The sequence below is a fragment of the Verruconis gallopava genome (genome assembly GCF_000836295.1).
Source record: "Verruconis gallopava strain CBS 43764 unplaced genomic scaffold supercont1.27, whole genome shotgun sequence".
Classification (NCBI taxonomy): domain Eukaryota; kingdom Fungi; phylum Ascomycota; class Dothideomycetes; order Venturiales; family Sympoventuriaceae; genus Verruconis; species Verruconis gallopava.
In genome coordinates, this window is record NW_015622163.1 from 315,759 (window position 1) to 327,412 (window position 11,654).

Genomic DNA, 11,654 nt, shown 5'->3' on the forward strand with positions numbered 1-11,654 from the left:
AACTTTTTTACTAGAGGCACAAGGACGACCACAACCAAGAAGTTATTGGGTTTGCAGTTCTCCCTCGATTTGACGAGTGGACAATTCCGAAGCGATCCGTTAAGGCTAAGTCATGTCAACAACACTCACGACGAGAGTAAGGCTGCGTCTGGAGCCCTCAGAGGAAGACCCTGTTACTCTAGCATAGAGAGCACTGATTGCGAGGCGAGAAGGCTCTTTCGACACATGCCTTGAAGCGGCAGCCCTCGAGACGGTATTGACGGCCCGCCAGCCCTCGAAACAGACCGTGCCGCGCCGACATGCTGAATGCCAGCCAGCCAAGGGTGGCGGAGTAGTGAAGTCGGAATAGGACGCATAGAGCTTGCGAGCCTCGACGCTCAAAAACAAAGACTTCCACACGTCGTGATGCCACGACGGCCTAATGTCTGACACGTCGCCTGTCCGCTCCCGAACGCCCTCTCACCGGTTCTTCCCACTGCGGCGATGCGCCTTCGCTAGCTTGTCAGGCTGTTCGACGTCCTCACTTCTGTCGACTGGACAAGGCTGCGATCACGCCCAAGGTATCGCCGAAAAGGGGGGGGTGGTTCCAAACGACGTGCCGTTTGCAAAAAGGTCGAAACTGTGGTTTGATATGCTCGTGTCATTTGAGACGCGGACATTTGCCAGGATAAATACACCGCCGTACGAGGTTTGACAAAGAGCGCATCTAACGGGATGCTTGTGGGAGCTGGCTAACTCAAGAGGAACGCCTAGCATTCACAGCAAAAGCGCAGTCTCCATCCTTCTGGCTTGAGTGATCATTATCTCTGTTTCTCTTGTTGTTCCCCCACGTCCTGCTTCGATTTTTCATGGCCAGCTTTGCAATCTGACATCGCCGCTTCATGTTTTCGATCTAGGACTATTCTAAGTCCTCTACTTGTCAACGTACGAACATTGGGTTTCTTCCGATCTGGAGCCGACGTGCACGAGACGAACTTGGTTATAGCATAGATAATGGATCGATATCTCAAGAGTCCGGCAGCACTCGTTCTCGATCACCCAGATTGAACGAAAGCTATCCCCGTGCCTTGCGTCTTCCAAGTTGAGTATGGTGCGGTCTAGGTAAGCAATGCGGGCGCAAGGCCCAATCCAACACCCCTCCCCTCTCACTCCAGTATAGCGGAGAGTTTGGCCTCGGCCATTATGCAAAGATGGAGTTCGAAGCTCGTATAAATTCCGCTGTTTCAAGCCCGGAACGCTGCTTGCATCAAGACAATGGCTTTCGATTCCACACCGCTCAAGGCTAAGCTCCAGCCAAAGCCATTCAAGGCTCACGTCTCGGATGAGGAGCTTGAAAATTTCAAGGCTTTGCTGAAAGCTTCCAGGATTGGCCCGAAGACGTACGAAAATCAAGTCTCGGACGTCAAAGATCTTGCAGGATGGGGCATCACCCGCGACTGGCTCGAAGCTGCGAAGGATCTGTGGCTTAACAGGTACGACTGGAGAAAGACGGAGGCCCGAATCAACACGTTTAACAATTACACCGTCGAGATAGAAGATGGGGGGTTCCAATTTCGAATTCACTTCGTTGCGCTCTTTTCTAAGAAAGCGGACGCAGTACCCTTGCTCGCCATGCATGGCTGGCCCGGCAGCTTCTTGGAGTTCCTCGCCGCTTTGGACGAGTTCAGGAACAAGTACACGGAGGACACGTTACCCGTCCACGTGGTTGTCCCGAGCTTGCCTGGCTATGGCTATTCGAACGGACCGCCGCTGGACAGAGACTTTGGTCTTGAGAACGCGGCAAAGTTGATGGACCAACTCATGGTAGGCCTTGGCTTCGAGGACGGATATATCGCTCAAGGGGGGGATCTGGGGAGTTTCCTGTCCAGGATTTTAGCCGTCGAGCATCCTTCGTGCAAAGCAGCTCACCGTGCGTCGTTCTAATGCGGATCCCTTTCGCCTTGGCTTGAAACTGACCGACGTGAACAGTCAACCTGGTGTCCGGCGTGGGGCCCGAGTCCGAAGCGGAGAGCAAGGAATGGGATCCGGCCGACCTCAAGCGCATGTCCGATTTTGCGTACATGGGCACTGCGTACGGCCGTGAACATGGCACCCGGCCCGCCACCATCGGCTTGGTTCTCTCGTCGAACCCGATAGCCTTGCTCGCCTGGGTCGGCGAAAAGTTTCATCAGTGGACAGACCAGACGCCGCCAACGGAGGAGATCTTAGACAGCGCAACGCTGTACTGGCTTACAGACACGTTTCCCAGGTCCATATATCCCTACCGACAGTTCTTCGGCCCGACCCCGAAGCTGTTCCATCCGGATCCAGCCTACCACGTCAAGAAACCGCTGGGATACTCCAAGTGTCCAAAGGAGATCATGCCGCTTCCGCCAAAAGCCGTCGCAAGAGTAAGTGGCCCCTCCTCCCCCGTTGCGCTTCGAAGCTGATTCCTGATCCCCGCTTCAGACGGGAAATCTCGTCTGGCAAAGGGAGCACGCCGAAGGGGGCCACTTCGCCGCCATGGAGAAGCCCGCACAGTTCGTCGAGGACATGGAAGAGTTTGTAAGGGAGGTTTGGCCGCGGGCCATCGATCCAGGCTGTTAGAGCCGCACCTATGTCTGCAGATACGTGTGGCGAACAAGATCCTTTTTTTTTTTAAAAAAAAAAATTAATTGAATACATAAATATATATATAAAGGACAAAAAAAGCGCGTTTTTGAGCCTCCTTCCCGTCTGGGCACCAAGCTTGTCTGTGAAGCCATCTCCAATTCAGACAGGCTGTAGTGCGACCACGTCGAGGAGTCTACTTCATTCCCCTCCGATTCCGTGACGTGCACGCCACGGCGCTGTCAAAGTTGATTGGCATGATCTACCCGCCAGTCCGTTGACGCATTGGCGGCCGTGATTGTCTCGAACCAGTCGTCCTGGCTCAAGTCGACTTCGCACAGCTCGTCTGACGAGGCCCCATGTCACACGGAAATGCGCAAATGGGACCCATCCGTTCCTTTTCGTTGTCTTCCCTTCAGAAGCAGCATGAGCGGCACAATTTGCCGGACGGCGCAGACACGTTTGCGTGCATTGCATGAGCGGGAAGAAGAACGTCGAAGTCTTAAAGATGATCTAACTAATCGCCCTACGAGCGATCTGCTTCGTTCAGGTCCGACACCTCAATCCCACTACAGACGGCAGCAGACTTGAAATCAAGGGATCGACTCGAATGGGCTCAGACCCTTCCCAGTCTCTCGTCCGGCACCGGCGGCGGAGTCTCCTCCCTAGCCTCGTTGGTGATCTCTTCGGGGAAGTCGCCCTCCTCCACGTTGGCCCATCCCTTCCAGCTCATCCCCAGCCCGCCGCCCTTCTCTCGCGTCCCGTCCCTTTCGATCAGCCTGTACTCCTTGCCCGCCATCTTCTCCTCGAAGTCGAAGACCCTGTAGTCCGCGTTGGCGTAGTGCGACTGGCTGACGGCCGTGCGCAAGAAGCCAGAGTGCGAGACCACGGCGACGACCTTCTCGGGGCGGGAGTAGAGAGCTTGCAGAACGGCCTGGCCGCGCTCGAGCGTCGCCGTGCGCGTGAACGCGTACGGCCCCGTCTTGGACGGCCAGGCCGGGTCCACTCTCGACAGCCCCTCTCGGTACTGCGGGAACTCGTCCTGGAGCGCGGAAACGGGCGAGCCCGTATCACACGGCGCGTCTGAATTCTCTGCCGCGACGGTTCAGCACATATGAGTGAGAGTGAGACGAGAGAGAGAGAGAGAGAGAGAGAGAGAGAGAGAGAGAGAGAGAGAGAGAGAGAGAGAGAATGGGGGAAAGGGCCCCGCCCCTTGCGAAACGAAAGGTCGGAGATGGCACCGGGACGCCTGGAGATCTTCTGTTCGAAATTTGACACGGCAAAACGTACCTTGCCAGCGAGCATCGAATTCCACGCTCGGTTTCTTGCGCTCGCCGCCTTCTCCCTCGCCCGCGAGCAGGAAGTCCAGTCCTTCGATCATCGTCTGGATCGTCCTCTTCATCGGACTGCAGATCACCGCTTCGATGTCGCCCGCCAGCGGCTCTTCGTCCCTCAGATGTGCATTCAGCTTCTTGCACTGCTCGTGACCCAGATCCGTGAGCGGCGGATCTCTGATCTTGTAGTCCTGTGGCAGACGGTCAGCCGGTGCGGAGCCACGCACGTTGCGTTGCAACAGGGTTTCATTTTTCATTTTTTTTATTTGAAAAGAAAAAGGGCCGTGACTTATTCGTGACGTTGTGTTGCGCCTCGCCATGGCGGATCAAAATCACAATCGGTGGCATAGTGCCGCGGTCAGCAAGATACGTAGATCGAGCAGTTAGTCCAGTTAGTCAGAGGAGTAGATGGAGCGCGGAGTCCGCATTGGAAGGAAATAGGCCCAAGAAAAAAAAGGCGGTTGCAAAAAAAGTCGACGGTTCTACTGTCTATTGGGTATCACGCATGGCAACGATGCTGGAACGGGTACATGAGCAGACACAGGACCAAAATCAGAGGGCGCATAAAAGGTGGTATGGAAGATTGGAACAGAGAGGAAGCCAAGTGACGTTCCGAGAATGTCGTGGACTTTAAAAGAGTCAGAGGCTCCACTGAACGAGCAAGGCAAGGTCTCTACGAATCCGGGAGCCCGGGTCGCGAGATCCCGTGATAAGCTGTGCAGCTTGCATAAGTTAGGTACAGAAACGCCGTGCGGTCTAGATTTGGGCGGTTCATTGATTGATCGAACTAAAAAGCGCCAAACGCTCAATTCTACATGCTATGATTTCCCCCCCCGTCCCATGGTACTCGCCCAAAGCTTTGTGCGTGATGCGCCTTGCCCGGTGTAGTGTACAAGATCTTAAACTTTTGGAGACGACCGAGGATGCTCACTCTTCCATCTTGTCTTTCTTGTCATCTTCGTCATCGTCATCATCATCGTCGTCGTCGTCGTCATCGTCGTCGTCCATACTCTTCTTTGCTAACCGCTCCGCCTCCTTGCGTATCTCTTCTGGCACTTCTTCATGTCGACCTTTCGTCGGACCGTCCAACGAGCTGATCCATGTCATTTCTAGCTCGAAGTCTTTGTCTTTGCTGTCTTCATGTGCGACGTAGATGATGCGGGCTGCCTCTTTCACGCCTTGCTCTAGTGTTAGGTTTCCTGACGCAAGGTCGAGCTTCTCAAGCTCTGCCTTTGCCGCCTGCCGACCCTTGCCTGTTGCGGCACCGTAGTAGCCCTGGTAAGAATTAGCATTCTAGCACGGCAGCGGTAGATATGAGACCCGTACCCAATACAAGCCGCTCGGCTCGATCATGTACAGGAACGGTCCTCCACGCTTGCCACCCGCCTTCTTGCCGCCGGGGACTTTGGGTCCCGATCCAACCTCGCCGTCCACCTTTAGATCGGCTTCGCTGTCCCAGCCTCCGATGATGGCCGTCATACCGAACGGTCGCACGCTCGAATAGAGCGTGTGTGCCTGGACGTAGCTGCCCATGCGATCTGCCAGTGACGCGGTAGGGATCGGCGCCTTGTATGTTTGTCGCCAGGAAGCCGCTTCGTCGCGAGCCCGTGAAACGAAGTGTCTGCCGTCTGGTAATAGACCCGCCGAAACCTTGAAGCTCGTCAATCCCTTGTTCATCTACGGGGTCTCCGTCGCTCGACGTACAACACCAATGTTCCGGTCTACCGTTGCTATGCGCTTGTTGGCTCCCGGCTTGAGCAGCTTGCTAGTGACCAGCTTCTCCAAGGCCAGCACTACGCCGTCCTTGCATCTTATTCCAATTGCGGTGCCGCCGTTCTCTACTGCTTTGACCGCATATTCGACCTTGCACGGACTTCAGCGGGCGGCGTCGAATTGGCCTTCACGCGCAGAACATACCTGAAAGTTGCGACCGTCGGGCGAGAAGACGGAGTTTGAAAGGTCGTAGCCTGTACCTATCGAAGTCTACAAAGGCCATCAGATCAGCACGTCCTCACGTTCAAAGGGTACAGAGCCGGCGGGAAATGGGATGGCCTGCGGCGGTGCGATTGGAGGCGTACCATGGCTACAATGTTTCTTTGGCAGCGAGTTTAGCGGACGTGCAAGGCACTGGAGGAAGGCTTGAGCAACAGAGCAAAGGGGGATTTGGAGGCGAAGAATAGGGAGGTCGGAGGTTAGCAGTGGTGATGACCAGCTTCAGGCTGCATTGGCTTCGTCGACTTTCGCGTACGGCTGGCGTGTGGTCCAAGCTCCGTCGCCATCACGTGCGCGACCTGGCTCCTTGTAACACTTGCGTTCGCCTCAGCACTCTGGCCAAAGAGCATGTACGGATCGCAATGGTGCGTTCTCTTCCTTCGTTATGATCCCATGAGTGCGAAAACTCCACGTACGTTTTTTCTAAAGGAGGCGAATCAGACCTGTCGTCAGCCAGACGGTACATTTCGACAACATAAACTGCTAAATCACGTCCGTGATCCAACTCAAGGCAAGCTCGCTGGCGATAGTGGAGCACAGCTTGGAGACCCGACAAAGTCCAATTCACCTGTACGACGACGAAGACAAGATGCAAGGCGGGAACATATTGAAGCTTGAAATACAAAATCGCTATTTTCATTCCATTAATCCGCGCCCGTTCATCATCGCTCACCCTCCCCCTAAAGCCCATCATGTCGTCATAAGCCTTCCTTTGATCTCCCCCCTCCCCCTTCCAAAGAAAAAAGGAAGCCCGTATATATCGCCGCCCCATTGTCGCGCAATATCCAAAGCGCGAAAGCAAAACCAAATTTCTCTTCCACATTAGTCTACTTGTTCGAGGGACTCGTCTGCCCGTTGGGATGCCCTCTCTTTTCTCACATGCAACCAATACATGCTCTCTGTCCCAAATCAAAAGGCCCTCCCCATTATCCATCGAAAGAAAAACCACCCTCGAAAATCTCCTGTATTAAGAGGCAGCGTCATCAGCGCACCTTTGTCCCAGAATATTCACAGTGGGGAGTCCAAGAAACAAAGAAAGGAATGGAGTGTAGGAACCAGGTCGGTTGTTTGATTGAGGGACAAATAAATTAAGATGTCCCCGAGCTGGAGCCAGGAGGTGACTTGATCAGCCTCCCCGACGAGCTGATTCTCTTTTTGCGCACATCGTCCGGCTGAAACGTCGGCAGCGCTGTCACGGTGTCGCCACCGGTACCCACGCCCTCATCCAAGGGTGCGGCAGGAGCTGTTTTACGTCCCATGCGCAGATCCTCCTTCTGCTGGAGGTACATCTTCGCGTCCTGGCTCAGTGGAATGGCAGGCAGTGTCTGCGGGACTTCGGCGCCGTTTTGGATCAGAAGCTCGGCGATGGCGAACGGTTTGCGACCGCCTGATGGAGGGGGAGGTGACTGAATGGATGTCCGAGGAGAGCTAGCAGGCGAAGTGGAGGCTGGAGAGACGGGGTCTGCGCTTACAAGCGCAAGGAAGACGACGTGCGTGTTACGCGAACGGTCATGCGCGTTGACATCAGCGCGGAGGGCAAGCGCGTAGATGACACCGGGGATGTCGTGTTTCTTCACCGAGGTGAGGAGCGTCTCGTCTGGCGTTCCGAAGTGCGATAGCGTCGGCGAGATGGGAAGCACGAATGCTCGCTCGACGTACTTCATCGTGATGAAACGCAAGCGTTGCTCTCGGTTCGCCTGCGGCATGAGCTTCTGGCCCCGCTCCATCTTGGCCTCGTAGATGGCGTTGCTGACGCGGTTACCGACTTTCATGAGAATCTCAACGATGTCGCTGGTGAAGGAATTTGGATCGAGCGTGAGCGATCGCACCTTGGACACGTGGGTGCCCAGGGATCGGTGGATACCAGAGCACTCGATGCAAATGATCACGCCAAGGTTTATAGACACCCAGTCTACACGTGAATCTGTGCTGCAGTCGGCGCAGAAGCTGTTCGCCGGATCGTGCTCTCTAAGTTGTCGTAGCAGTCTTTGCGAACTCTCGCTCACTTCGACGGACTGTATCCTCGCTGAAGGTTTCTCACCCACAGTAGCATGCCGCGAAACGCCGCTCTTGTGGCTGCTATGTCCGCTGCGATGACTTGTCGATGCACTCTTCCCCGTCAATACGGACGCAAGTTCCTTGTTGAAGGAGCCCGACGAGTCTCTGGGCACGGGCTCGGCAACCCCCTTGCCTTCGACGGCGTTCTGAATGGTGTTGTTGATGGCGTTGATCCAGGTGCGCATGTCGTCCTCGCCCTGCGCTTGATACACCCGTGTGAATTGCGGCGTGATGATTTCGAAGCAGAATCGACGATCTGCATTGCGTGCTTCGCGGACCGAAGCGACACGCAGATCGATGGGCTCCATGTGCAAATCGAGTTTCTCTTTCCAGCCTGTATACTCGGACAGCTTGCCTTGGTCGAGGACGATCCAGTATCTAAGCCCAACAGTCAGTGTTTGCAATTGGTGAAAGTACAGAGGAGCTACCGTACTTGTGCCACGCTTGCTTGTTCAAGCCCTTCGGATCCGCGTGACTACCTGGCCTGCTCATCGCCCAGACGAGACCTTCCTTCCCTCTATACCCATTTGTTGCGTCTGACCCGAGAGAGTTGTGGTCTCGCTCCTCCAGATCCCTGATCCCTCTGAACTTGCTCGCCTGGCTGGGGCTGCTCGACAGCACACTGGAAACGGGTTGCATGAGCGCCGACGCAGGCTCCGAAGACGTAGCCGCGGGCACATTAATCGTCATTGCTGGTGCACTCGCCGCTCCAGCACCATGCACGCTGCCAGATCTCCCGATGCCGACTCCGTTTCGCAGCGCGTTCGCGAGGGCGGGCTGCGAGATCCCAAGGACCTTCTCGGGCTCGGGAAAAGCGCTGCTCTTCTCCAAGGCACGCCGTTTCTCCTCACGCTCCGTACGCTGAATTTGATAGTCCTTGTCGGCCTCGCGTACACCAGCGATCAAGACCTCCAGCTGTGGGAGCAACTCCTCAATCCTTTTCGCCGTCTTGAGGTATCCCTGCGCCTGCGTCTCGGCATAACGCGTTAGGTTCGAGAGCACTTCTTGATCCTTGCGGCCGCCATGTAAATCTTGCATGAATGAAGAGTAGTCGAAACGCTTTAGCTCAAAATCTCGCTTCTTCTTCTGGTATTTGGAGTCCGTCTCCGCACGTTTCTTTTCCTTGAGCGAGTCCTGCCGCTGACCTAGGTAGCGCGACACGTACGCGTAGTACTCCTTCGATTCCTCCTCGAAGTCGCGCTTCTTCGACTCGGCTTGCTTGATGTCAACGTTGTACAGCTTGGCTATCGGTTCGATGATCATCCGCTGCAGATTCTGCGTGTTACTCCTCTCGTACGCCAGAATTTCCTTGGCGATCTTGTCGAAGTAATGATCCATGGCTGGCTGCACCACGTTCGTGCTCGACGTCGACGCATCCCGCAGCGCATCGATGAGGCCGGCGACGGCGTTGTTTGCGTTCTGCTGGGCTGCATACGTCTCCTCGGCCTTGCGAAGCACGCGCTTCCAGCGTGCGCGCATGCTGCCCGTCCGCTGCTCCATCGCCTTCATTGTGGCCCGGAAGAGCGGCCCATCCTCAGCTAGACTGAAATCTTCTCCCGGGCGCGGACACGTAATGTCGAGTGGCTTCACCGTGCTGGTCGCTATCGTTGTGCCCGTCATGGTGGGCACGAGACCGAGGCCATCCTCCGGGATCGGTTCGACGCCCGGCGACTGCGCCGGCGGTGCGTCCTTCTGGTCTACGCCGCCATCAGAGTCGCTCAGCCTCGAATCAATCGACTGTGAGCTCGGCACCCTGAGCTTGGCCGTGCCCGAGACGTCCAAGCGCGGCGACGGCGACTTGGGACTGTTCAGCGCCGCGACTCGCTGCGTGTTCTGAACCCAGAACGTGAAAATGGCGAGGGGATTCAAGCGGTGGTTGCGCTGGTCGTAGTCGACGAAGCTGCAGCAGTTGCGCCAGCCGCCGCCCCGGTCCTCTGCGAGTTTGGGGGGACGCCATTTCCAGCTCCACTGAAAGGAGACGGACGGGTTGCCCGACGTGCTGTAGTCGCCGATCAGGGTCACGTTTGGATTGTTCTTGTGCAGGTTGGGGTCCGCGTGCAGCTCTTTTGTGATGAGGTTCTCGAGCTCCCTGGTCGTGGAGGCGTACAGGAACGTGAGCCCGTTGATGGTTGTGTCGATCGCCGCGGGGGGGACGCTTCCATCGGCGGTGGCGGAGGGGGGAGCGGGGGTCTTTCTTATGACTATGGTGAAATTGAATATGAGGTCGTCATCGTTGGAGAGACGAAGTAAGAATGAAGGCGGCTGCGAGCTGCTGCCACTTTCTGGGTCCTGGAAGTTTTGATACACGCAGTTAGCCCGTCTGAACACTCGCCCTCGTCACGCCCCCGTGGATCCATCTTCGGTCCACGAGAGGCCCCGGACGCACCTGTATGTATTCGATGGGGGTCTCGTCTCCGGCCTCGCGTCTGGCCACGTACCGCGACGCGGGAAATTCGTTCGGCGCGACAGAAAGCAGAGTTCGGTTGCGCGAGTTCGTGACGGTCAGCGCGGCTATCGAGACTGCGGCTCACAAACAGGCGACGTTAGCACAAGCAAGCCTTCCAGTCCGGGGAGGGGGCTCGCGTAGACAATTGAACTCGCTGTCTTACATCGTGTCTGGTCGCGCATATACACGCTGCCCGCGCCCTCTCCTACTCGCGAGCTTCCGACGCCCATCTGTGTCTGCGCGGGATGTCGCCTAGGACGAGTGACGCCCCAGGCTCAAACGCACGTACAAGAGCCAGCCGGGATTCAGACGACGCAGCGAGCGATGAGCGGACAGGAGCACGGCGTTCAAGTTTCTTGGGCTTCTATGCGATCGCGGCGTTGGCGGCGTAGGTCCAGGAATGTTCTTGGTCGTGCAGGATGTGGGGAAGGGACAGTTATAAACGGCGTGCCGTTCGAAGCTTGCAGATCCACCATGGATGTGCAACGTACGTGCAAGGTCTGACTTGTCTGCGCAGGTAACATGCAGCTAGGAAACGATCCGGGAAGGGGCAGGAAAAAAGGGAAGCGATGAAAAGCTACGCAGGCCGACAGTCGAGACGCAGCCGGCGGGCTCAAGGGCGCCGAAAGAACACACTACACGGCCTCATCGTTTCTTCCATGCGCAGCTTTGTTGCCTATGCACAAGCCCGCCCGTCACAGGTACGCATCTGCGCCACCACAATCACGGCACGTTCTCGCACCCGCAATTTCGCCCGCGCGCCGAGAGCTGGCACGATCGTCCCTCAGACGCAATCCTCTCCACAATTCATCGACAGCAAGCGTGTGCTCTCCGGCCTCGCGCCGAGAAGGAGAGACGAGGCCAGAGGCCAGACAGAGGGAGGCAGCGAGCGGACGTGGGTGGGGGGGGGGGGGGGGGCGGCGGACACTTCGGCCGTACACAGGCAGTCGATCACGTTGCCGGCCGCGAGAGGGCGAACGAAGCGGCTCCGCACAGCTTCTGCGCGCCCGCGGAGCAACGCAGAGGGCAGCAGACGACGGCCACCGGTCGCGCAACGGCACATGCGACGTCGGCGCCGGGCTGGCTCTTGCTCTTTCCCGGCACTGACGCGGCTTTTTTTTTCAGGAACGAGCACGATGTCATGCCAAGCTTTCTGCGCCGCTGCTTCCAAGTCTACATTTGGCGCGCGCGCTGATCCTCATCGTGTCCGCGCTCGACGGTCACGTGCCAGGCCC

At 56.8% G+C, this 11,654-nt stretch overlaps 4 protein-coding genes across 4 annotated transcripts; 1 reads left to right on the forward strand and 3 right to left on the reverse strand.

The window, feature by feature from the left end:
* The first annotated feature begins 1,159 nt into the window (after positions 1 to 1,159).
* Positions 1,160 to 2,670, forward strand: PV09_07220 (uncharacterized protein). Its single transcript, XM_016360960.1, has 3 exons — positions 1,160 to 1,909; positions 1,969 to 2,390; positions 2,449 to 2,670. Exons 1-3 carry the CDS (start codon positions 1,255 to 1,257, stop codon positions 2,584 to 2,586), a joined length of 1,215 nt encoding a protein of 404 aa, XP_016211332.1. The 5' UTR covers positions 1,160 to 1,254; the 3' UTR covers positions 2,587 to 2,670.
* Positions 2,671 to 2,691: 21 nt separating this feature from the next.
* PV09_07221 (uncharacterized protein) lies at positions 2,692 to 4,547 on the reverse strand. Its single transcript, XM_016360961.1, has 2 exons — positions 3,880 to 4,547; positions 2,692 to 3,681 (listed from the first exon to the last, which is right to left on the reverse strand). The coding sequence occupies exons 1-2, from the start codon at positions 4,241 to 4,243 to the stop codon at positions 3,206 to 3,208; spliced, it is 840 nt and encodes a 279-aa protein (XP_016211333.1). The 5' UTR covers positions 4,244 to 4,547; the 3' UTR covers positions 2,692 to 3,205.
* Positions 4,548 to 4,655: 108 nt separating this feature from the next.
* On the reverse strand, positions 4,656 to 6,136 carry PV09_07222 (uncharacterized protein). Its single transcript, XM_016360962.1, has 5 exons — positions 6,002 to 6,136; positions 5,841 to 5,906; positions 5,628 to 5,786; positions 5,250 to 5,573; positions 4,656 to 5,198 (listed from the first exon to the last, which is right to left on the reverse strand). The coding sequence occupies exons 1-5, from the start codon at positions 6,002 to 6,004 to the stop codon at positions 4,851 to 4,853; spliced, it is 900 nt and encodes a 299-aa protein (XP_016211334.1). The 5' UTR covers positions 6,005 to 6,136; the 3' UTR covers positions 4,656 to 4,850.
* A 412-nt stretch (positions 6,137 to 6,548) lies between these two features.
* PV09_07223 (uncharacterized protein) lies at positions 6,549 to 11,083 on the reverse strand. Its single transcript, XM_016360963.1, has 4 exons — positions 10,583 to 11,083; positions 10,360 to 10,493; positions 8,407 to 10,262; positions 6,549 to 8,351 (listed from the first exon to the last, which is right to left on the reverse strand). Exons 1-4 carry the CDS (start codon positions 10,647 to 10,649, stop codon positions 7,004 to 7,006), a joined length of 3,405 nt encoding a protein of 1,134 aa, XP_016211335.1. The 5' UTR covers positions 10,650 to 11,083; the 3' UTR covers positions 6,549 to 7,003.
* Positions 11,084 to 11,654: the final 571 nt, after the last annotated feature.